Source organism: Hippopotamus amphibius, chromosome 12 (assembly GCF_030028045.1).
Source record: "Hippopotamus amphibius kiboko isolate mHipAmp2 chromosome 12, mHipAmp2.hap2, whole genome shotgun sequence".
NCBI classification, from domain to species: Eukaryota; Metazoa; Chordata; class Mammalia; order Artiodactyla; family Hippopotamidae; genus Hippopotamus; species Hippopotamus amphibius.
The window spans coordinates 78947913-78972872 of NC_080197.1; the positions used below are offsets into that span (position 1 = coordinate 78947913).

At 54.7% G+C, this 24960-nt stretch overlaps 2 protein-coding genes across 7 annotated transcripts in view; one reads left to right on the forward strand and one right to left on the reverse strand.

The window, feature by feature from the left end:
* Positions 1-8780, forward strand: part of DDX11 (DEAD/H-box helicase 11) — a 31136-nt gene extending 22356 nt beyond the window's left edge. The window contains exons 16-29 of one of the 6 annotated variants that reach the window (XM_057701764.1): positions 281-319; positions 492-603; positions 728-859; positions 1320-1432; positions 1977-2057; positions 4768-4879; positions 5216-5319; positions 5964-6113; positions 6370-6438; positions 6558-6658; positions 6962-7046; positions 7315-7393; positions 7587-7741; positions 7819-8780. In XM_057701764.1, coding sequence (XP_057557747.1) covers positions 281-319; positions 492-603; positions 728-859; positions 1320-1432; positions 1977-2057; positions 4768-4879; positions 5216-5319; positions 5964-6113; positions 6370-6438; positions 6558-6658; positions 6962-7046; positions 7315-7393; positions 7587-7741; positions 7819-7848 — 1362 coding nt within the window. In that variant the 3' untranslated portion in view covers positions 7849-8780. Of the gene's footprint in view, positions 1-280; positions 604-727; positions 860-1319; positions 1433-1976; positions 2058-4699; positions 4880-5215; positions 5320-5963; positions 6114-6369; positions 6439-6557; positions 6659-6961; positions 7047-7314; positions 7394-7586; positions 7742-7818 lie in introns of all 6 variants that reach the window. The other 5 variants (XM_057701765.1, XM_057701766.1, XM_057701767.1 and 2 more) reach the window with 5 other exon arrangements.
* Position 8781: 1 nt separating this feature from the next.
* WASHC1 (WASH complex subunit 1) lies at positions 8782-24831 on the reverse strand. Its single transcript, XM_057701768.1, has 11 exons — positions 24668-24831; positions 21487-21640; positions 12666-12777; positions 12312-12458; positions 12015-12151; positions 11619-11754; positions 11207-11408; positions 10942-11112; positions 10091-10249; positions 9336-9404; positions 8782-9204 (listed from the first exon to the last, which is right to left on the reverse strand). Exons 2-11 carry the CDS (start codon positions 21633-21635, stop codon positions 9062-9064), a joined length of 1425 nt encoding a protein of 474 aa, XP_057557751.1. The 5' UTR covers positions 21636-21640; positions 24668-24831; the 3' UTR covers positions 8782-9061.
* Between the last annotated feature and the right edge of the window lie 129 nt (positions 24832-24960).

A 24960-nucleotide genomic window follows, 5' to 3' on the forward strand; every position in this document is an offset into this window, starting at 1 on the left:
GGTCCATCTCTGCTGTCATGTTGAAGGAAAACAGAAGCACCTTTAGAGGGGAGGCCCTGCCATGCAGCCGGGTCCTTCCCGTGGGAGGGCACTGCATGTGGGCACACCGTGGCGGGACGGGCAGAGGGTAGGCCTCAAGCAGGAGGCTGCCACAGCCACAGCAGGTGCTTTGGCCCCCTGGGCAGTGGCGGTGGGCCTGCTCCCTGGCATTTGGAAGGTGGCCGTCTTCCTCCAGCTGGATTTGTTTTCATAGCGCCTCGGGCCGGGTTTGGTTTTGCAGGTGCGGCGCTACTGTGAAAAGAGCATGGTCAGCAGAAAGGTACCTGTCCCTTTGCGCGGGGCCCCGTCACCGTCCTCCATGCCTCTGTGTCTCCTGCCCTGCAGAACCTCCAGAGGCCCCTGTGCCGGTGCTCACCATGGGGCAGCTCACCAGGGGCGGGGAGGGTCTGTCCATCTCCCTCTCACAGCTGCTGTTGTCATCCCCATCCCAGCTCCTCGGCTTCACAGAGAGGTACGGGGAGGGCCTAGCATCCTCCAGGGAGCAGCCCAAACTGGCCGGCTTTCAGCACTTCCTTCAGAGCCTGCAGCCTGGGGTGACGGCGGGTGAGTTGGGGGTAGAGCCTGGGCTGCGGGTCCTGGTCGCGTTGGCCTTCCTCACACATGGTCTCCCCGGCTGCAGGGAGCCCCCCACTGTCCGGGGTCCCAGACCTCCCTCTGCTCTGTGCAGCTCCTGCGGCCCCTGCGGAGGAGGGGGAGGATGGGGCGCCGCGGCCCGCGTCCCCACTGATGCACATCGAAGGCTTCCTCACAGCTCTCACCACTGCCAACCAGGACGGCAGGGTCATCCTGAGCCGCCAAGGTAACCCTGGGAGGAGCCAGCCTGGAGCCGGGCTTCTTTGCTTCTATCTGGTACCTCGCTGGGTTAGGAGGAGGAAACAGGTGGAAACTGGCCGCCGGTGGCCCGCGCCAGTGGTTGAAGGGGTGAGGGATGTGGCGGTGCTGGGCTGCTGGCGGGTCTTGGGCGAGGTCACCAGAGAAGCCGTGTAACCCAGTGTGAAGGTCAGGTGGGCTTTGTTGGAGTCAAGGCTCCGTCACCTATGTGCCGCCTCAGTCCCTCACGTGAAGACAGAGGTGACCGTGCCGTCCGCCTCAGGGCTGTCCTAGAGGTGAGATGGGTCTAACTGAAAGAGAAAGTGCCACCTCCTGTGGCTCCCACGTGGCCCTGACTGGACACCCCCTTCGCCTCAGACAGATGGAGGTCTTTGTCAGGCCTGCCCCAGCCCTTCTCCTTGTAGCTGTTGTTTTCTGTCTGTCTTCAGGCAGCCTCAGTCAGAGCAGCCTCAAGTTCCTGCTCCTGAATCCAGCCGTGCACTTTGCCCAGGTGGTGAAGGAATGCCGGGCAGTGGTCATTGCAGGGGGCACCATGCAGCCGGTAAGGACACGGCACAGCCTCTTGTGCCTGGGTGTTGGGATGGGAAGGATGTCCCATCAGGCCTCTTCCTGTCCCGTGGGTCTCCCAACCAGAAAGGGGTTGGCTTGAGCCAGCCAAGCCATGTCCACCAGGTGGCATTGCTGTGCTGTCTCGTGGCCGGGGTCTGGGGTGGAAGGGGCCGTGCACTGGGCTGGTGTTGCTGTAGCCACTTCTCCAGAGAAAGCCATTCTGGAGTTTCAGACCCTGGATGCAGTGCCATTCCCTTCCTGCAGCCACCATAGATACAACCTGCTCTCTTTTATAAATTTAGTTTTTAATATGTATATTTAGGAGAGTATTATATTTTCATTGTAGAGAGCAGAGACCAGCAAAACCAGGAATTAACAGATCATAATTCCACCAGCAAAAGCTTCATTCTGGTGTATGTCATTATAATAGTCTTTGTATTCATATATTTTTTTTACAAATATACATACATACCTTAAAAACAAAACAAAATTGGTATCTCCACATGCTGCTGTTATAATTTTCTTTTTTCACTCAGCAGCAAAATGTCTTCAACATTTTTCCTTGTCAGCAAATATGCATTTATTCTGGCCAACCTGACTGCACTTCATTCCGTTACGTGAGTCTGTTTATATACGACCACTCTTCTTTTGTCAGATATATAAGCAATTTGCAGTTCTTCTGTGTTTTTTTTTTTTAATTTATTTTTATTTATTGGCCGCGCTGGGTCTTCGTTGCTGCGCACAGGCTTTCTCTAGTTGCGGCAAGCGCAGGCTACTCTTCGTTGCAGTGCACAGGCTTCTCATTGCGGTCGCTTCTCTTGTGGCGGAGCTCAGGCTTCAGTAGTTGCAGAGTGTGGGCTCATTAGTCGTGGCTTGCGGGCTGTAGAGCACAGGCTTAGTAGTTGTGGCTCACGGGCTTAGTTGCTCCACGGCATGTGATTGTCAGGTGGATTTTTAACCACTGTGCTACCAGGGAAGCCCAGTTCTTCTGTTTTAAACAGTAGAATGTAGGATACAACCACATCTCTGCATAGTGGTCACTTCCTTAGGGTGCGTCTTAGAACAGGACTTACTGGCTGAAAGATAAAGGCTCTTTAACTTCCTCAAGCTCTCAGCTCCCAACCTCAGCTGCCTGTTAGAGTTGCCCCTGTAGCTCTGTTATTTTTCCATTTTTCTTTCTTGTGTATAGACATAGATTTTTATTCACTCATGTATTAGAATCATTTACATTTGTTGTTTTTGATGCTCAGATTTTCTCAGACTTGGCCTGTGGGAACCCCTCATGCTGCTCTGGTCCCTTTGACGTGGCCCTGTTAGCCTTGGGATGCTTCTCTGCTTTCGGCACAAAAAATGTCCCAGGCTCACCTTAACGCTTTCCTTGCCCCAGGCCTGGAATCATTCATTTCTCCGAGGTGCCCTGGTTTCTTCAAATGGGGTTGGTACTTAGAAACCAACATCTGGAAGCTGGGGTGTTCACAGCACTCCTGGGCCATGTCTGTTTATAGGCCATTTCAGGGGACAGGCCTAGGGAATCATTTTCAGAAATCGTGAGTCCACAGTGATATTTCTGTATCAAAATCAGTCATTTTACTTGACCTCACACAGTATCTCTTAAGCTGCAGTTTGGTTTCTTATTACATTAACATGATTACTCTATCCCACAATACACTTTTAAAAATAGCTTCAAAATTATACCAATATTCTTTTTTTTTTTTTGAGTGTACAATTTGGTATCCCAGTCTCCCAGTTCATTCCCCCCCAATATTCTAATAATAAACTACTGATTGAATTTATTTACATGCATTTTTTGCTGTTAGGATATGTGGTCACTAGGGATACAAAGTCACTTGAAATCAAGCTTTTCTCTCTGTGGTTGTTTTCTGAGTTTGACAGGTAGCTTAGGCTTTCTTTCAGTTTGTTTTCAATTTTACAGTTTGCCTTTTTACTTTTTTTTTTTAATTTATTTATTGGCTGTGTTGGGTCTTCGTTACTGCATGCGGGCTTTCTTTAGTCGCGGTGAGCAGGGGCTACTCTTTGTTGTAGTGCGCAGGCTCTTCATTGCCGTAGCTTCTCTTGTTGCAAAGCATGGGCTCTAGTTCGTGGGCTTCAGTAGTTGTGGCACATGGGCTCAATAGTTGTGGCTCACAGGCTCTAAAGCGCAGGCTCAACAATTGCGGCGCACGGGCTTAGTTGCTTCACGGCATGTGGGATCTTCCTGGAGCAGAAATCGAACCTGTTTCCCCTGCATTGGCAGATGGATTCTTAACCACTGCACCACCTAGGAAGCCTTTTATGTTTTTAAAAACATCCACATCTGTATGGTTCAAAAGTCAAAACTATATAACAAGATGTATTCAGAGAGGCTCACTTCTGTCCATCTCCAAACTGTTCCACATTTCCATAGGTAATCATTTTTATTAGCTGCTGGTCTATCCTGCCAATGTTTCATTTTATATACACACACACACACACACACACACACACACATATAAAAAATACATATATAAAATTTTTTTTAATTTATTTTGCAAAAATGAGCAAGTATTTTTTTCCCCTTTCCTTTCATACTTACATTGAAGGTAATGCAATCAGCTTTGACTTCCCAGCATGCTCTGGCGATCATGTCTTATTAATGCACAGGGCAAAAAATAAATGCATGTAAATAAATTCAATCAGTAGGTGGTCTGCATTCCTTCTGTTGGCTGCATGGTTCTCTGCTGGGTGGAGGTACGGTAGCTGCTTCAGCCAGTCTCTTGAAATGGAGAATATTACAAATAACGTCACAAGAACTTTCCTTGTGCATATATTCGGTTTGTGGAGCTGAACTTCAGGGGAGATGCCTGGATACGGGATTGTGGGTTAAAAAGTAAAAATATGTCATTTGTTAAACATTGTCAAATTCCCCTTCCCCAGGAGTTGTACTATTCTATATCCCACCAGCAACATTTAAGAATGACTGTTTCTCCAGAGAGTAGTCAAATTTGGGGATTTTTGCCAGCTTGATAGGTGAAAAAACCTGGAGCTCTTTAAAAACACAAATACAAATGCATGTCTTCCCACTAGAGATTCTTATTCAATAGTTTGGACTGGGGCCTGACCATATATATTATATGTATATTTTTAATTCCAAATGGTGATTTTGTTGCATAGCCGGGGTTGAAAGCCACTGTTTCAAATTGCTGAATTTCCCTTGCTGTTCCCACAGGTAGTTTAAATGAGGCTGCCAACGCTGGGTATCATTAATATTTTTTTCTTTCAGCGAATGTTACCAGCCTTTCCTTTTACCTCTTTTTTCTGTTCTTCTGTACTTGCTGCCTCCTGGCCCAGACCTCTGGGAGATTACAGAGCTGGCCTTGTGGTCTGCAGGTGTCTGACTTGCGGGAGCAGCTGCTGGCGTGTGCCGGGGTGGCAGCTGAGCGCGTAGTGGAGTTCTCCTGTGGTGAGGACCCAAGCCTGGGGTTGGGGGCGGGGGCCCTCTTGTCATAGTCCAGCAGTATGCTGCTGTCAGCTCAGGGGCTGAGACCACAAGGGGGCAGCTTCATCCCTCGCCACCTTCCTCAAGAGCTCACCATCTCCGGGCTCTCCTGCTCGGTGTTCCCTCCATCTGCACGGATAGGCCTGGGCATCACCGAGTCAGTTCTGTGTGGAAATGGGGTGGAGGGTGGGTGCTGTGAATTGCTCTTCCTAGTCTGGAAGACAGGGTTGGGGGATGCTCTTTCTGGACTCTGTCTTGCGGGATAGTCGACTCCAGGTCAGCCTCCCTGGGTCTCGCCAGGTCATGTGATCCCTCCAGACAACATCCTGCCCCTCGTCATCTGCAGCGGGCCCTCCAACCAGCAGCTGGAATTCACGTACCAGAAGAGAGAGCTGCCTCAGATGGTCAGTATAAGCCAGCGTGCCCTACCACAGTGTCTGTGGGGTTAGGAGACAGATGGAGGGCTGGGGGCACTCTGGCCAGGGCCGAGCGTCCAGGCACAGCTGGCGCAGGGTGGCAGCATCCACCTAGACATTTAGCAGGCAAGCTCTGAGCCCCCCCCACCCTCAGCCCTTTGTCTGCTGAGGACATTTTCTTCAGACGAAGCTCGTGAGCAGGCTGCTCACTGCCTTTGGTTCTCTTGCTGTCTGGCTCTATGGGCCCTGCCTGGACAGGGATGCAGGTGTTGGGGGCACACCTCTAGTGGCGCACCTGGGGTTTTCGGTGCCCAGTTTGTCACAGATGGGGCTTAATCCCCCATTGCCCACCAGGATGTTGGGAGCTGGAGAAGGGCAGATGGAGCGCATCCCAGTAGTGGGTTTCAGCTCTGGTGTGTGAGCACAGTGGTGTGTCACAGATGCTGCCAGGCTCCAGAAGCATCGTTGGGTGTATGGTAGGGAGGGTGCGCATTCTAGCCAGGGGGAGCCATCTGGCCATGCTCCTTCTTCCTGACCTCAGTAACCTGTGAGTCTCTGTACTTGGCTTTGAGCCTTTTTGGGTGGGGCTTTAGGAGTGGCTCTGTGGAGGACTCCTTGTCTTCCCTCTCTAGATGGATGAGACGGGCCGCATCCTCTGTAACCTTTGCAATGTGGTGCCAGGAGGGGTGATCTGCTTCTTCCCCTCCTATGAGTACCAACGCCAAGTCCATGCCCACTGGGACAAGAATGGTCTGCTGGCCCGCCTGGCTGTCAGGAAAAAGGTGAGTGACTGCTCGCTGGACTTTCCACTTGTGTGGATGGTGGCACCGAGTTCCTCCCGGGATTTCTCCTGTGTGGGGGCTTCTGCTAGTTCCTTACCCCCACTTCCAATCCCTGAGAACCATGCAAGGCTTCTCCCCAAGGGCCCTGGCTCTGTGGGCTTTTCCAGTCCCCAATCTGGAAAACAAGGCCAAGAGCAACCCAAGACCCAGGCATTCTGAAGCCCTTTTCTGGGAGATGTTCTCTATTTACCTTCAGATATTTCAGGAGCCCAAGAGAGCAAACCAGGTGGAGCAGGTGCTGCTGGAGTATTCCAGGTGCATTAAGGTGAGAGGTGTAACTCTGAGGTCTTGGGTCCAGAGAGCATGTGGGGTTGGCAGCTAAAACTGCTGTGGTTGGCATCCACACTCTGGCTCTGCAGCTCTGGGGCTGGGTGTCTCCTGCAGCACTGCAGCCCAGCGGGGGGCACCATGACAGGGGCCCTGCTGCTCTCTGTGGTCGGAGGGAAGATGAGTGAAGGCATCAACTTCTCTGACAATCTTGGCCGGTAAGTGGTAGGCCTCTCATCTCCTGGGGCTCTGGCACCCGCCCATCTGGCACCTTTTGAGTCCGTGCCCGGGCTGACTGCTCAGGTCCGGCACCCTCGAGGGGCACAGATTCAACAACTCTGGATTTGCCCCTTTGGGGCCAGGTGGAAAATCAGGCAGCCTGTAACTTGATCAGGACTCAATTCCTTGGTCTAGACTGGAGGTGGCAGGGGTGAGGGGAGGGAGAGGCTGAGGGAAGCTGAGGTGTGGGTGAGGACGGCCCCCTTGTCACCTGCCGTGGCTCACATGTGCCTCCGCCATAGGTGTGTGGTCATGGTGGGCATGCCCTTCCCCAACATCAGGTCTGCAGAGCTGCGGGAGAAGATGGCTTACCTGGACCAGACCCTTGTGAGTACCTCCAGTGCCTGGGAGGACGAGAGGAGAGGGCACTCCACGGCTGTGACTCCCCCACTGCCCCTTGACGTGTGTCCCATTTGCTCCAGAGGGATGGGACGACCCTCCACACCTCTGAGCACCTCCATGCCATCACCTGTTAAGTCGGCTGCTTGTGCCTGTGAGGCCCACTGATCTCACTCCAGAGCCCGGCTGTGTCACTGTTGCAGAGAACACTAGGCAGGGATCCACTCTGATAGGTCATCTCCTTTGCCCTTCTCAGCCCAGAGCCCCAGGCCAGGCCCCTCCTGGGAAGGCGCTGGTGGAGAACCTGTGTATGAAGGCCGTCAACCAATCCATAGGTGAGCCTGGGGCTGTTCCTGCTGGCGGGATGGGTCGTTGGGGATGGAGGGTTGGAGAGTGAGGTGCCAGGAAGGAGGGATTTCACCTGCCATCTCTCCAGCCTGAGGACTGAGCATGGGGAGGGGACGCAGTAGAAACGCACTGCGGGGGAGGCAAGTTTAATGCGGAGCCCCACCCTCTGTTCCCATCCAGGCAGGGCCATCAGGCACCAGAAGGATTTTGCCAGCATAGTGCTGCTGGACCAGCGGTATGCCCGCCCACCCGTCCTGGCAAAGCTGCCGGCCTGGATCCAGGACCGTGTGGAGGTCAAAGCCACCTTTGGCCCTGCCTTTGCTGCTCTGCGGAAGGTCAGTCCTGCCTTCCCCTCTCCTCCCCTGCCCCCCTCCCCAACCTAGTATTTCACTGTCTTTCCCTCTCTCCGCAGTTTCATCGAGAGAAGTCTGGCTCCTCCTGACAGACAGCTGCACCATGGCCTGGTCACCAGGCCGTTCCTTCACCCCTCCCACTAGAAATGTTGTCTTGGGCCTGGACTGCAGAGAGATCCTGTCCAAGAAGGTGAAACCCAGGTGGAGAGCATGGTAGCCCCCTTCTGGAGTCAGCAGGCTGCCCGGATCCAGGAGTAAGTGGAAAAGCCCACAGGAGAAAATGAGGCTGATCCTGAAGGAACAGTGGCCCCGCCATTCCTGGGTCTGGCCCCAGGCAGCTGCCCTCCCTGGAATCGAGTCTGTCTTCCACTCAGCATGGCCCCGAGGCCAGCTCCCTGCCTGGATTCCCGGCCAGTTTCCGTGGATGGCTGTGGAGGCTGCAGCATCTCCACCCTTCTCTGGTGTCCACATTCTCAGAGGTGATGTGGAGCCAAGTCCCTCCTGCCTCTCCCTTTCTCACTAAAATGAGGTGTTCTAGACCTTCCAACCCTCTCCTGGAAACTAAGAACATTCCCCACCCTGGGGCTTCTGGTCACCTCAACCACCTTCTTTAAGTTGCTAAGAACTGCTCTACCCCCACCCACTGGCCTCACTTCTTCCTGCAGTGCTGCTCCCTAACCTGCTCCCAGCCCTGCCAGCAGGTTCATCTTCCTGGAGTGGCTCCAGGTCCTCCAAGTCAGCGGTCCCTCCCTCCCTCTCAGCCACTGGAGCAGACGCAAGACACCTCCTCCCCTGACATCAGCAATCATGCCAAGGGCCATTAGGCTCTCAGCAAGGCTATTTTTAGAGACCCCCGTGTCTGTCGCTGAGACGTTTTTTCCTATGTGGCGACGTCCCTCCCTCCGTCTGCCCCTGCTGACTGCACCTCTCCCTACCCCCACTGCCTGAGACCCACCTCGGAGGGACGTCTGTGTTCTGTGCAGCTGTAGTTCCTTAATTAAAAGGGCACTGTTGGTTTATGCTTGGCTCTTACATCACACATCTTTATTGACTCAGGTACTGTTTCACCACAAAGTCTCTTTAGGGAAGACATGCTAGTGAAGGGGCTGGATGGAGCACAGGCAGAGAGCAAGCCCCCGCCCGCAGTTTGGGCTCAGAAGGCAGCCTCCCTGCTCCTTGAAGAAGGTCCAGGCAACAGAGCTGGACGTCCTCCGCAGTCAGCATCCCTCCAAGGAGCCTGGCCAGCTGTTCTGCGTGTCGGCGTGATACAGTCGGGGGCTCAGGGGAAGAAGGAGCTGGCCCCTAGGACTCCCAATCATCCTCATCCTCCTCTCCCAGGGGTGGCTGTGGGGGAGGCAGAGGCGGGATGGAGTCTGACATTCGGGCAAAGGTTCCTCCTGGCCCCTCGCTGGCCCCTCCTGGCCCAGGTCCTTTCCCGGAGATACCTGGGAGGGCAAAGGTGGAAGGTGAGGGGCTGGTTTGGGGCACCAGTCCACCCAGACCCTAGAGACTTGAAAACAGAAAAAAAGACATGGATGACCTCAGCCAACGAGGCAGCCGGCGTCCTGCCTCCTACCTTTGCGCCTCATGGCCAGCTTGTTGAAGAGATCCGACATCAGGTCCCCACCTTGGCTAGTGGCTCTCACTGTCATGGGAAAGCCACAGGGAGAAGATGAAGGGACCAGGGTGGACCGAATCCAGCCTGTGTGACACCCTCAGGGCTTAATCACAGTGTCCTCTGTGCTGTCGTCACACCTGGCCCCTCCACAGCCACGTGTCACAACAGCTCTTGGAGCTTTGGTCAGTGCTAATAAGATAACTACTAAGTAACCTCTGAGTAACAGAGTCACAGCCACTCTGTGAGACAAGGGCACAGACGCGTAGCCCCACTGGAATCTGGCCCAGAGAGATTAGGCAATTTGCTTGGGGTCACAGCGCAAAGCCCAGAAGCAGAGCTGGGACTCAGGACTGTGGACTCCCAGGGCACTGCTGCTTTAGGCCCAGATGTGGTATTTATGTCAGCGTTGGGGATTCACAGCTGACGTAATCCAGAGCCTCAAGAGGCCTAGAGAAGCAGGACTTAGCCAGGTCCCCGTCTCTAAAAATATCCCAGGTGCCTGACCATTTCCTTGGACAACTGGCAGAGTCTAAGAAGGCTCTTGTAGTTTGAGTGGCCAAGGCTCTGTCCCTTACAGGAGGAAAGTTCCACTAAGCAGGCTCTAAACCCAGGAAGGAGCCTGCGGCCCAGGCCGGAGGGGCAGCCACACACACCCCCCGGGGACAGCAGGGGCGGTGGGCAGAGCGCGCCCTCCTGCAGCGGGTCTGGCCCACCTTGCTCCTGCTCCTTCTGCTTCTTCTTCTCCAGCTTGCGCTCCTTGACACTGCGGAGCTTGGCCTTGCCGATGCCCCCGGCCTGGCGGATGGACTCCAGCAGAGTGGCCCGGCCACTGGAGGGGTCCACCACTTCCTTGGGCGCTCCATGGACCGGGGCTGGGGTGGAAAGGGTGCGAGGAAGAAAGGCTTGCTCAGGTGGGGCCGGGCTGTGGGCCAGCCCTGCCTAGGGTTCTGGGGCCCAGAGATGGCCCTGGGTAGTGGCTGAGAGGAAGGGCTCTTCCTCGAGGAGGACACAGTGGTGGGGCGGCGCCCTGGGAGACCTTATGGGCCCCAGATGCTGGCTGCATCTGCCTGAGCTCAGGCGGTCGGTCCCTCTCCAGCCCCACCCGCTTTAGGTGTCACGCTGCACAGGTGGACCCTCGGAACTGTCAATGTGCTGGATGTTTGCGCTTGACACAGGAGCCAACACTGGAGACATACTGGGAGATGTGAGTAAAACTGAAGTTCTACAATTTAAGGGCCACGTGGATACTTGTTGCTGTAGTTTTCCATGTTTATCGGTAACCCCCTTTCTCCCTTTGGTTTAAGGGAGAATGGGGGGCCCACAGCTCCCCTCCAGGCTCCCTCTACCTTGGAGGTTAGAATTCCAGGGCTCCATAGACAGTTTGAAACCGCTATTTTATGAACCCAGTAGAACAAGATTTTGAAATTAGAACTATTCTGAAAATTCAGAATTTATGACCACTTAACTAACCTACAGAAAATCCTTCAGGAGATCCAGAAATTAGAGGCACCCTCAAAGAAGGCAAACCCCTTCCCCGCCCGACATGCCTTGGTACTGCTCCTACCTGAAGGAGACACACCACCATTGTCATCCTCCCTGGCAGTTTGTCCTGGCGGGACCACCATCTGGGGTGGGGGCGGAGGTGGGGGAGCGCTGACCAGCACCGCCGGAGCTGGGGGAGGTGGTGGTGGTGGTGGCGGCGGTGGGGGTGCTGTCAGCACCCCATCTTCTAAGTCTGGGACAGAAGCGTGAGAAGGTGAGGTGCCTCAGGAAGAAAGTGGCCGAGCAGGGGAGCTCGCGCCCAAGTCCGTTTCCAGTTCTCCACTCACCTGGCTTGAAAGGCTCAGCCACCTCCGTGTGGAAGGCGGGCAGCTCTGGAATGGTGCCAGGGGCTGATGGGGCAATGCCGGGGCCGAGATCTGCACTGTACATGAGGTCATCGGCCACGCCCGGCAGGTCAGGCAGGTAGGAAGGCACATCAATCTCAGGCACTTGGCCCAGGTCGGGCACATAGAAGTAGCTCTCTGGGACCTGTGGGATGGGGGCATGTGAGGAGCTGTGGGGGAACGGACCCTACAGTTCAGCCTCAGGCGGCCAGCGGCCTTGCACATCCCTACATACAACCAGGCACAGTAGGGGGCTCATCAGACCCCTAACCTAGACTGTGCTGGAAGGGCCACAACTCCCCCCACCCTGTCCCCACCCCACTACCCGGGCCCACCGAGCATCATCCCTCTCCACCTGCTGCTCCAGCTGCTCTCGTTTGCTGATGGACAAAGGGGCATCGAACAGCTTCTCCTCCGTCTCCGCCCCCAGCATCACATGGGTCTTTGTTATGGCACCAGCCAAGGGGTCCAGGAAGACATACTTTTTGTACCTACAGAGGAGCAGTGGAGGTCAGGCAATCCAGCACCTGTTTTAGGCCCACAGTCTGGACCACCTTTCCTACTTGATCAGGGCCACAGTTAATTTGTACTATGGCCTCCCAGGCCTTACAAGGCAAAACCAGCTGCTCAGGAGCCTCCTGGCTCCCGGGCTGCAGACTTCTGCTGCACCCGAGCCTGGTGCCCACAGCCTCCCACTAAGCCAGGCCAACCCCACCGTACCCCTCCGCAGCCCGTTCTCCTGTCCCCTTACAAGTTCTCGGTGGTGTTGAAGAGCAGCAAGGAGCTGACAGAGCTGATGTTGCTGGGAAGACCCCCCAGCCCCTCCTCAGCCTCATCTTCAGGCTCCAGTTTAGTGTTCACACACACAGGGAAGTATTTCAGCTTCTCCTGGGGTGGGAGTGAGGGAGTGACAGGAAGTGACAGAGGGATGGTGGGTTTCAGTACCAGGCCAAAGTGACCTCCCCCACTGCAGTCCGCATCCTCTTGGGGCACAGAACCCTGTGACGGGCCTCCGTTTCCCCCCAGTGTCCAGGTCCCCCCATCAGACCTGCAGGGCCCGCTCATCTAGGGGACGGTGCTTGCTCTGGATCCTGTGGCGGGGGCGCCTCTGCAGGCCAGGGTCCTGGGCACCTGTGAAGATGGAGCCATACTCCTGCAGGTGCTCTGGAGCAGGATACTTGGCACTGGAGAACACCTGTGGACACAGGGAGTCTGATCACTTCCTCAGGGGGCCTGACAAGCTCCAGAGAGCCTAGGTTTGGGGTAGGAGGGATTCTGGGCAGGAGGAAAGCTTCAGGTGTGGCTGGAGCAGTGACCCACAGCCTCAGAGGCATGGGGAGGGGGAAAGAATGGGATTTCTGGGACTGACGACCAGACAGAGCATCAGGGCCACACATGCTACCTTGATGGCTTTCTTGCTGCCCTTGATCTTCTCAATCTTGGCCTGGGCCAAGGAGACCCTCTCCCCAATGGTCTGCAGCTGGCTCCGGCTGAGCTCCACTCGCTGGGAGATCCTGCCACCAAAAAAATAAAAAAATCACAGGGGCTGGAGGCTGCTCCCCAAGCCCCTGCAGCCTCCTGCACCCCTTCTGCTTTTAACAGCAAACTCGTGAAGCCAGGGGCTCAGGTAGGGAAATGTTTGTTTGTGTTTCTTTGTTTTGACCATGCCCACGGCATGCGGGATCTTAGCTCCCTGACCACGGATCAAACCTGTGTCCCCTGCAATGGAAGCGTGGAATCTTAACCACTGGACTGCCAGGGAAGTCCTTCGGTAAGGCTTTTAAAACACAGTGATACCTGTCAGGGCCAATCTTGGAACTGCCCAGGTGACCTCTACCAGGACCATCCAACCGGATAGGTCCAGGATCAGACTATATTAAGTTCCTTGGAGCTCTGGGTAGGGATGGGCGATCACCTTGGCCCTGAGTTGGCAGCTGTAGGTGCCATGTGAAGGGACGTGGTTCCCGCCTGCCAAATGTGCTTCTCTGCTCAGCCTAGGCCCAGGTGAGCACAGACAGAACTGTCATGACTTACGTGGAAGAAACCAGAGCTTAGTGAGGCTGAGTGACAGGCAAAGCTGGGCCTGAATTCAGGTCCTGGAGCTGTCCACGAGGAACTGCCCAACACAACAGGCGGCTGTGGGTAAATTCAAATCCCCACCATGGTTCTCATGGTTGTGGTCGGGCTGCCACTGCCCCTCCCCCGGATTAGCGGGAGCCAGCAATGCAGCACCCGACTACTGAACACACCATACATTGCCTTGTCACGTGGCTTCTGCCTCCCCCGCAAGACACCCACACGGCTGGTCCCCCACTTCACTGAGCCCCTCGCCGAAGCCTCCCTGACTTAGGAATCTAAAACTGCACCCTGCAGTTTACTGTATGTCAACTGTATCTCAGCAAAAGTTCTTAAAGAAAAAAAAAACAAAAACTGCACCCGTCTCTTTCCAACCCCCAGCCAGCTCTTTCATCACACAGAGCCACCTGTCACCACGCATCTCCTGCCTGTACGCTCCTGGGCTAAGGGATTTGTTCTCTGCTGTGTCCCAGTGCCTGGCACCTGCAGGGCTCCCTCTGCAGCTACTGAATGGCTAACACCACGTGCCCCAAGGGTAAACGCACATGAGCCTCACTTGCTTTATTCAGCAAAAAGAGGGTCTTCTCACCACAAAGGAACTTGGCTCCCCCTGCCAGGGCGTCCTCCACCTGAGCGCTCCCCTACCTCCAGGAACACCTGCCCCTGCCCATGGCCACCTACGAGGCAGACTCAAGCTGCAAGCTCAGCTCCCAGGGAATAGCCAGAGGACGCGGTGGATGGATAGCAGAGGGGCCCCGTGGTCCCTGGGGTCAGAGACTACACTGCCAGGGAACTCTAGGATTTCTTTAATGGTTGAACTAAACAGTCAAGAAGACTCTGGCCCAATCTTCCTAAACCACCCCCCACCAACTCTAAAAAATTTGGGCCACCAGAGAACATATCCGATCAGCCAGTTTCACAACCCAGGGGTCTCCACCCCCAATGAAGTCTCCCTGACGTGCAGGGGCTCAGGGACGCAGGGCTAGGCTACAAGCAGGCACCCAAACCAGCTCAGTTTTCCTCGACAGGCTGGTCTGAGTAGGGCAGCAACGCAGACAGAGAACAAGAGGCAGAGTCGCCTTCCAGGAGAGACGCAGAACCAGCGATTTGTCTGAGCCCCAACTTTCCAGTAGGGAAAATGGTCTCCCTGCTCATGCACAGGCCACCTCCTCTAGTTCCCGGCTCAGCCCCACACTGCCCGGGGCCAAAGCAACCTCCTGGTTATGTAACCGCTCCACTTAAAGGCGGCGTGGAGGGTGGGAGAGACGTTGGAACTGGAGCCAGACACAGTCGGCCCTGTCTGGGTCTTCCATCTCATTTCTCAAAGTTGCAGACATCAAGCTTAACAATGAACCCTGGCAAATTTCTGGAATGGATTATTAAATAGAGGGTCCTAAGCGATTTGAAATGGAAGAGGCAGATCCCCGGGGCCAGCACTGTTCTAAATTCACAGCATTTCTTTTTTGACAGGGTTATTAGACTGGCGTATCAGGGGAAAACCTTACACATAGTGCAGCTTGAGTCAGCAAGGATTCTGATGGCTTCTCACAGAATCCCGTGGACAAGATGGAGCTGTTGAGGCTGGAGGAGAGCACATTTAGGAAAAATCGTAGCCAGAGAACAGCACCCAAAAGGCACTGCTCAAGTATGGACTGATTTCAGCCTTGCATGAAAGTCTCCAGCAGAGCCCCGTGCAACCCATCCAATGCTTGATTAAGTAAGCTAGCGGTATCAAATGGGAGGCCCCAAAGTGGTCTGCCCGACAGAATCAAGACTCATGGGATCCTGAAAGGCCAGAAGCCCAGATAAGAAAACTGATAAGGAATGAACATGAAGCCCAGTGTTCAGGTTTAAAAAGTCAAGTGCACAAACACAGAGGATGGGGGTTTAGCAGTAGTTCAGGTGAAGGAGGACCTGGAGGCTTTGTTTACCAGTGAGCTAAAAAAGCACATTAAGCAACTTGGAAAGGAGGTGAGATCTTAGAGCACACAGCTCCTGTCCCTCTCCCACCTTCTTTCAATAAACAGGGAACATCTTGGAGAAACAGAGAAAACAGAGCTAATCTATGCCAGGCACCCATCTCACGCACAGCCGTATCCCCTTCAAACTGGTACCACATGTTAAGGGGACTCTGAAGTCCCTTCTAGGCTATAGGGTCTGTCCGATTCACGGCTGCTTCTCTAGCACCTGGGACAGTGCCTGAACTATAACATACTGGCTGGATAAGAAGTGACAAGTTAACAAATGTCCAGAGGAGGGTGATGAGGATGGTGATGAGTGAGAAGCTCACATCATTCAAGATAACTGAAGGATGTTCTGGCTAAAGATGAGACGACTTCGAGAATATGATAATTCCCTTCAGATATCAGAACGATCACAAGTACTGTCAGGTGGAAAAGCGATTGGACTTACTCTGTCACCCTAGACTGAGCTGCATTACAGCCAATGGGAGGAGTTACACGGAAGCAGACCTCAGTTCTGCATAAGGAGAACTTTCTAGTAAACAGCTACACGGCTCTGCAAAGCAATCAGATTCCAGCTGGATGCCCACATGCCAGGGATGCTCTAGAGGAGAGTCCTGTGTAGGAGGGGGGAATGGAAGACACCTGTAATCCAACAGCCTGTAAGTCTAAGCAACGGCTTGCTTGTTGACAAAGCCCCCAGGCAGCCTAATCTCAGACCAAGGGTGAGAAAGAGGTTAGATGTTTCAATTCATGTGTCATCTCTACAGACTGGCAGTGATGGCCTGAAAGACAATGTTATTAGGATGGCCTGCTGGCCGCGTGGGGGCTGGGACCAAGAGCCAGGACAGATTAACAACACCCACCATGAGCGGGAGATAGTGGCAAGAGGGTGACCTGTTTTCCTCATCTAGACCCCCTGGCTTGGTGGCTGGCTTCACGACAGGTCAGTTTCCAGGCTCACCATCACTGGAGTCACATCCCTACAGCACAGCACCAGGACACCAGCAAGGAAGCAACTGGCTCAATCAGTCTGCTCAGAGCCTGGGATAGAGATGCATCAGATAACACACACCTGTTCTCAAGGAGATAAACAACTATAATGTCCCAAAGACCTGGGGACAGCAGTAGTGTGGCCTTGGGCAGGTCACTTAACTGGTCTATGTGTCACCTTCTTCAGCTGAAAAACAAGAATTGTAACTTCTACATCTTGGAATAGCTATAAAGGTCAAAATGGACAACTGCATGTCTCATGACCCATACAAGTTGACCTGTCCCAAGAACGCGTCAACATTTGCCTTTACCACCCACAGACTAGGAGGGGTGAGGGGCTCCAGGCAGTGCTAAGCAGACACGGAGAACAAAGTTCCAGACAAGGAGACAGTGCTCTGCAAGGGAGTACCATGGAGAGTGGAGTGCAGAAGGCTCCTCTGGCTGGGGCCTGGGGGATGAGGTGGTCAAGGAGGTGCCTAGGGGACACTCTCCTCCTGTGGGGGAGGGTAGCCAGGACAGTGCCTGGGCTCCCTGTCCAACCACCTCCAAAGCTGACCCCCATGACTATATGGGAAGATTTCCTATGAAGCCAGGCAGGCCCGAGCCCCTGCAGGACTGCCATACCCTCCAGTCATTCACACCAGTCAGCTGCTAGGGGTGTGTGGGGGGACACCCCCCTGGCCCTAACTGCTGCTTCTTCTCCCCTACCCTTACTCCCAGTCCCCTAGCCAGTCCCCTGAACAGCTCTTGCTTTTCCCTTTACAGCTCTTGCTTTCCCCTTTATCTTCACTCACTGGGGTAATTAAGAATGATCTGCTAATTATGCAGGCAGCTGACTGAGGCCTCCTAACCTTGGGAGGCACCAGGTGCTAATCAGCAGGGAGAAGAGGGGGAAAGGGGGGGAGAATAGAGGAAGGAAGTGAGGAGAAGGAGAAAGAGTGGGGAGGTGAAAAGGGGAGAAGAGGGAAGAGGAAGGAAAGGGAAAGGAAGAAGAGAGGAAAGGAAAAAGCTTTGCAGAGGCAAAGTGGTCAGGCTGGGGCCACCAAGAAGGGCAAGTGACAGCACCCACCGTCCACACACAGTCACAGTCTGCCCTGCTCCTCCTGCAGCCTCTCTGCCTCTCATCTAAGTCTCGTGGATCAGGGGATGTCTCCGGGCAGGTATTCTGAGGCTGGCTTCTCCCAAGTGCTGATGGGCAGGTGAGGGCAGGAGGTCTGCTAGGCAGTACAAGCCAGGGAGGGGCTGCAAGGAGCAGGTCCAAGCGCCTGCAAGGTCCTTGTCATTGTCTCTACAGGCTCTGCTGCGGCAGAGCAGGAGGAAGGAACCGGCTTGGAATGCTCATTTTCCACGAGCTCACCTGCCTGCAGAACTGGGCACAGGTTCCAATGGGGCTGAGGGGCTGGGCCTAGGCCTGAGGTTGGGGGAGCAGTGGGGGAGAAGTGAATAAAGTATCTCTTCTCCACCCATCTCTTCTTTGCAAGAGGAGCACATTCAAGGGGAGAGATTCCAAGCTCCACTACAAAAGCCTATAAAAACAGAAGAGCCCCTGCCTGTATACAGCTGCAGGATGGGGGTCAGGGGTCAGCACTCGCCACTCTCTATGGTCCCCGACTCCTCCCTCCCCTACACCCTTGTTCCCAATCTGTCATCATGTCCTGCCATTATCCCCTTTGAAGTGTCTCTTATCCACCCTCCCTGCCTGCAGCCCCCCTGGACCGCAGCCTCCCCACCCCGCACCCCAGCCCACCCCCTGGCCCTGGGGCAGCTCCTCTCCTTGTCTGCTGGGACAGCTGCTTGATGAACCTTCCCCAAACTCTTCTGTCCCATCACTTTTGGCTCAAGAACCTAACAAGTCTCCCAAAACCCTGGACTCAAGCTTAAAGCCCCATCCAGCTGGGCAAAGCCCCCACGGCCCTAACTGACGTGTCCAGCTCTCCCCTCACCCATATCCTCCTGCCCACTCCTTCCGCCAGGGACTATCCCCAGCATTGTGGGGACATAAAGCAGTGAGAGGAGGGCTCCCGAAAGCACAGACACATGGAGGGCTGACTTTCACCCCTTGCCCCGCAGTGAAAGAGTGAACTGTTGGGACAGGCAGCACTCGAGGTACTCAGGCTTCCGCAGCCCAGGATGCACCACACTTCAGCCAGGCTTCAAGCCTTTTGCACCCATTTCCAGGCCCCAGCAGAGGGCCTGCAGGCCCACATTCCCCAGCCCATCTCACCAGAACCTGTCCTGCATGGCCTGTTCGGGCCCCTCCTTCAGGAGGCCTTTCCTGACCCGAGAGAGCAGGCGGTAGTTTTCCTTTCTAGCATCTGTTCCCTCCTCATTCTGTAATAGCCTGTTTCCTTTGAGGACGCCATCACTCCCACAAGCTCGGTCCCCACACTCCCAGTGGGGCTAAACCAGGGCCAAGGGGTAAGGTGCGTGACCAAGGTCTGAGCCAGCTGCTGTGTCACCCCCACCCCACCCGGAGCCGCTGGCTCTGGGACAGCAGTGGGAACCAGGCCAGGCCAGGCCAGGCCGGTGGGAGGGCAGGACTTCTGAGGAAACACTGCTGCAGAGGAAGGTCTTTCCTGCTGGACCTGAGCCTGAGTATGAGCTCTGGGCCTACTGGTTACCTTGCAAGAGCGAGGCCTGTCTGGGAACGGGGCCAACCCAGAAGCAGGAAGCGGGGATGGGATGAAAGCAAAACCAGGTCCTGAAGACATCATTTAGCCCTGCAGCTCCAACGCCTGCTCTATGGACTGCTTACTTTTGCTTAAATTGGTCTGGGGAGTCTGACTGATAAACGCGCTGCCAATTCTCGTTTCTCTCTCCTCGAGATCCCTAGGAGCCCACACAGTGCATGCTGTGAGGCTCAGAACCAGCTCAGACGGCTGCTTTCCCATCCTAGATGATGACGTCCCTGAGGACAGGAACCACGTGCTACACATCGTGTCCTTCTGTCCTGAATGCTGGGCACGCGGTGGGGGATCAATGGGGGGACCTGGAACCCGGCTGTGAGGGGAACCTGCACGCAGGTTTCAGGCTCCAGAGCATTCTACCGTCCCTGGGCCATACCGAGCCCATATTCAACTAACTCACCACTCCCTTCCCGTGAGATGGCCTTCCTGCCCTCTGCTCATCCCACCCAGCGGCAGGGTAAAAATGTCTACAGGTGCCAAACACCAGGAAGGGAAAGGAAAGGATGCTAAAAATCCAATGCTCTCCTTACAGAAAGGCAGGCATGCAGTCGCAGTCCTGGTGAGGAGACACATGTTTCCGATGGATTGTTTCTGGCCTCCATTTCCATCACGAGGCATGGGGTGGTCATAACCTGGGACTAATGGCTCTTAAAGGCCTGTGTCCTCTTGCTTATGTGTTCCTTGGGTATATTTAGCACAAAAATAAGCACAAAAGGGGCATCTAACATTTTCTATAACTACTGATAGAAGGTTAAAGGAGGACCAGCATATGCGGCAAAGGAGCAGAGATGTCACCTGATAACAAGAGGGCACATTTACTAAACACTTACTGTGTGCCAGGCACTTCAATTCCTTTGCACATTTCAATTCATTTCATCTTAACCACAATCCTCTGAGGAAGGTACCACTATTACCGCCATTTTATAGACAGGAACACTGAGGCTTAGCGAGGTTAAGTAACTTCCCGGAGGCTACAGAGCAAGCAAATGGGGAAGCCAGATCAGAGCCCAGGAAGTCTGCTCCAGAGTCAACACCCTAACTACCTCGGGGCACCGCCCTCGGTTACATTTACATCCTGCACAGGCGTGGGCAGCTCAGAGGCAGAAGAGTCAAGTGGATCTAAGGTTTGGACTGTGTCCAGTTGGAGAAAATGACCCCACTGTCTGCCCCCACTGGGGAAGGCTTCTGGGAAGAGATGGGGTTCCAGTTGGTGGGGGAGGAGACTGCGTGTTGCAGCAATAGGAGTTCCTGGCCTGGGGTACAAGCAGGGGACAGTAGGGGAGACTTGACCAGGAGAGGGACCTGAGTCAGGCAGTCGAACACTCCAGCCTGGGGGAGGCACGGTGTGGGCACCCAGGAAGGAGAAGCTCTAAGCCCGTCCTGGCTAACTCATGGCCAGAGAAAGATAGGACCTGTATACAGGACAAAACGGGGGACCTTTGCAAGAAACAGCAAACACCATGCACTCATGTTCAATAAACACTGAATGAAAAATCACAATAGCCCGAGAGCTGTGCTAGATCAGCGCTGGCAGTACAAACAGCCACCACTCCCTGCTTGAAATCATCAAGGACTCCTGAGGCCACCTCGCCAGCCTCATGAAGCTCCTTGCTCCAGCCATGCTGGCTTCCACTCAGGTCCCTCCCTCCTCGGGGCTTTAGCTCATGCCCTTTTTCCTTTCTGGAACATCCCTCCCCGAAACTACCCACTAATGATAACTCCCACTCACTGTTCAGATTTTGCCATCAATGTTTTTCCTCACTTATGCCTTCCCTGACCCTGCAGACCAAGTCAGGCTTCTGTTATCACAGAGACAGTGGTAATTCCAGAGCCTGGAGCCCCCACACCTGGGTGTGAACCCTGGCTCTGCCACTCAGGCAAGTCTCTTGGCCTTTCTGCCTCAGTTTCCTCATCTATAAAATGGAAACAACAGAACATCTTCAAAAAGTCGTTGAGAAGACCAAACGGTGAATACACTCAGGTCAACGGTGGCACACAGTTAATGTGATGCAAATGTTACAAAAATATTAACAATAGGTCTTATCACAATTGTAATCAACTGACATGTAATTAATCAGTTCGAGTCTGTCTCTGCTGCTGGAGTGTATCCTCTAGCTGGGCAGGGATGCTGCCTTATTCACTGCTGTAACTAAAAAGAATAGCACAGAGCCTCGCACACAAGACATGTTGGATAATTATTTGCTGCCTGCAGGAATAAGCAAAGGAACGCCCCAGCGTGCGGGAAGAGCATGACCTGGGAGAGCTTACCACCACTGGGGCCTGTGGATGCACAGCGAACTCAGGGGCTAAGTGGGGCAGTAGTTAGTGAGCTCTTAGGAGAAAAAGTTCTAAGCTGGGCACCCAGCTTGTTCCCTTGGGCACATCCCACTCAGCACCAAGAACCACCAAAAGGGGTGCTCTGAAAGGGTGCATTCTGGGACTGGAGAGATGACTGCCCAGGGTGGGGAGCCACCCCTGCTCAGGTGGGGGTGGTAGCAGTACCCACCTGCTAAAGATGTCTCCAGAGACCTTCTGTAGGTACTGCAGGGCATCCGCCACCTGCTGGATGGCCTCCTCTCGCCGCAGGTCTGGCTGTATGAGGGGCACTGCATAGGTCTGGCCGGCCAACGAATGCTGGGTCCCTGTGGGGGTCATGGTACCTGGGGGTGGGAACTGAGCATCAGGAACTGAGCATCAAGGGGGTGGGAACTGAGCATCAGGACCACCCCCACACCCACCCACCATAGGGCAAGGTGCTGGGAGAAGAGTACACAGCCCCCCACGCCAACGGTCTGCACAGGTTCAGCCTGGGCCGGGGGATGGGGGACAGCATTTGGTGGGAGGTGGAGAGCTCACAGAAGCTGGTGTTCTGTTGATGCTTGTTAGGTGAACGAGGGAGGGAAACTGGTAAGGACCAGAGACTGATGCGAAGCATTCAGAGGAGGTGCAACACTGATGGGCTGCCAGAAGGTGCTTGGTACCTGGCCAGGCACGCACCCCTTACCTACCCCATCTCACTTCAACCTCCCAAGCCTGGATGAACAAGAAAGAAACCCTGGCTGCAGAGTGAAAAAGAGGGATGGATTTGGGGGTGGAAATTGCCTATGTCAACAGCCAAACAGTACTGGGGTCTGGGAGAGCACAGAAAATGTGGACTCACAGGTTCTTCTCCTCTGGCCCCTGAAGACCTGTTCCTGAGACAGGATAGTCAGTGGCTGGACTCCAGGTATAGGGATGTCCAGGCTCTGCTCTCCCAGGCCAGAGCTAAGAGGGGCCAGGAGGAAGGAGGGGCACATGGAGTTGGGGGGACGGGAAGGAAAAACACTCCTTCGACTGCAAGAGGAGGGCAGAGTCAGTCTATTTATACTGGGTTTAATTAACTCCGCTCCCTGGTGCCACCAAAGCAGCAATCACACTGCAGACGGCACTGATTTGATTGGCAAGAGAGGCATCGGGCAGAATATTAAGGCATCAAGCCCCTATAAATAGGCCTAATCACAGCCCTTTGGTAGAAGACAGTGAGGAAGACATTAATCAGGCCTGGCACTGTGCCCCAGACCTGCTCTCGTAGGCGCCACGCTGGGGCCCCTGGTTGCAATAGAGGTGTGGATAGGACTGGCTAAGTGTGGCAGGGAGGGTTTAGGAGGCTTCATTTCAGCTTCAAGTGCTGTGTGACCTGGGGCAAGCTGCTTGCCTTCTCTGAATCTCTGATTCTTTCCATTTCTCATCCTACAGACTGAGAATGGCACTGCCCTCTGAGAAGTGGTTATTCTCAATGTTTCACACCAATATCCTCACCAAGCTCCCTCTGTTGGCTTCCCCCGCCCTTCACTCTACCCACCTTGTTCTCTCCTACCCTTCCCAGGCCAGCACTTTTCCTGATCTGAGATGAACATTCTGCTCTCCAAGCTTCTCTCCAGCAGTGAACCCCTCAGCTTCCTAGACCTGAACCTGCCTAGAATCCTCATCAGGGCCCAGGAGCAACTCCTCACCTCCCCACTTCTCTTCCCTCCTATCAAATGACCAAAGTGGAGCCAGCTGATCCCACACCATCTGTGGAACCTAACCCTCTGGGAACTTGCACTCCTTTCAAAAATCCCCTGCCCCGCCCCTCTTTGCATTTACACTGATGCAAATCTGCTGGGCATCCTAACTTAGCTCTGCACCTCAGTCTCCCACCTGTAAGACAGAGGGGACTTTCTGTGCTCATCTTGAGATGCACTCCTCACGGTCAGTCACCACACCCCATGTGTGTGTCCATGCACGAGGGGGTAGAACAGACACAGTGCTCCTCAGCTAGGAAGGAGCAAGTCTGTGCAAGAATTAAGAAACTGAGCACAGGTTAGCTTAGTGCTTCCCTCATTCTGTCTGCTAACAAGTGCTGATCAACTACCAGGTGCCGGCCAAGGTCACAACAAAGATGAATGGGATGCGATCCTAGCTGTGAAGAGGGCCTGGAAGACAATTCAACGGCAGGTGATAAGTGCTCTAATCCAGCCATGAATCCAGTGCTAGGGGACACTGAGGAAGGAGTGACTGATAAATCCCTTCTCCGGTGAGGGGAGTGAGGAAAACCTCTTAGCAGAAGGGTACCTCCCTAACAGGCCCTGGGAGAGAGGGCAGGGAGAGCACCCCAGGCAGAAGGGACAGATAACAAAGGTGTGTAGGGGAAGGACAAGTGGTTTGGGCAGTGAGGATAAAACCATCCTCCGGCAAGTAGCAAACACAGGCCAGATTGTGAAAAACACTGAATACCATGGCAAGGAGTGTGGACTTGAGTCTGCAGGCCTGGGAGACTGGCCCATCCTATATTGGATGACAGGGATGAAAGACCTGTCATCCAATATAAGAGCCACTAGCTACACGGTCTAAGGAGCACTTGAAATGGGGCTAGTCCGAAATACAGTCTAAGTGTAAAATATACACCAAAGCTCACACGTAGTAGTAAAAAGAAATAAATAAAATACCTCATTAAAATTTTAAATGTTGATTACATGTTGAAATGACCATATTTTAAACACAGTGGGCGCAATAAGATGCATTACTAAGTTAATTTCGCCATTTTCTTTTACTTTTAAAGTCACATATGTGGCTCGTGTAATATTTCTACTGGAGGGCGCTACCTTAGAGAATCTAGTAAAAACTGGATTCTCCCAGGAAAGTGAACATACAGCAAACCCGTCTCTCAAAATGCTATTTATAAATTTCTAATTGCTCGGGATCCCTCCCGCGACCTACGCCCGACCCTCAGCTCAGCTCCAGGCAATTGGGACCCAAGCAGGGTTAAAGTGATGTGGGGTAAACCAGGGGCCGGGAAGGGCGGCCGCAACGGGAGGGTCTGAGCATCCAGTGCAGCCCGTTCCAAGAGCCGGGCCGGAGGTGCGCAGGTGCGCGGGGCCCGACTGGGCCCTCCCCGCGAACCGGCAGGGGCTCCCCGAGGGCGGCGGGATCTTGATGCCCCGGGCCCCCGGGGGGGAGGGGGACGCGGACCCGCGTACAGACGCCCAGGCCGGCCCCTCCGGGAGGGCAGCCAGTGGGCGGCCGAGACGGAAGTCACCCGGCCCAAGCCTCCCGGCTCAGCTTCCGGCCCGGCCGGCGTCCCCCGCAGCCGCTACCGCCTCCTTCCGTCCCCTCCGCGACTGCCCCCACCCCAGCCCCGCGCGTCCCAGTCAGGCCCGCGCCCTCACCTGCGCGACTCCCGCCGCTTCCGCTCCGCCTCCCCGGCGCTCCGGGCCCCGAGCTCCGGCTCCGCCTCTAGCCGCCAGTTCCGCCCGCTCCGCGCCGCCGCTCAGGGCCCCAAGCCGAGCGGGCCTCGTCACCTCAGGCCTGAGCACGCCGCCCGCCCCTCAGCGTTGCCTCGCCAGGCCGAGGGGCACGAGCCCCGCACAGCCCCACGCCTGCGCCCTCTGCCCCGCCCTCACCCACGCAGCCCCTCCCCGCCCACGTAGCCCCTCCCCTCCCCCACGCATCCCCGCCCCTC

Coding starts and splice junctions, on each gene's coding strand:
- WASHC1 (XM_057701768.1), bottom strand. CDS start 21,635: ATGACCCCCACAGGGACCCAGCATTCGTTGGCCGGCCAGACCTATGCA. Junction 10,250..10,941: donor TGGTGGTGTGTCTCCTTCAG/GTAGGAGCAGTA, acceptor TTTCCACCCCAG/CCCCGGTCCATGGAGCGCCC. Junction 9,205..9,335: donor GCTGGCCATGAGGCGCAAAG/GTAGGAGGCAGG, acceptor TTGCCCTCCCAG/GTATCTCCGGGAAAGGACCT.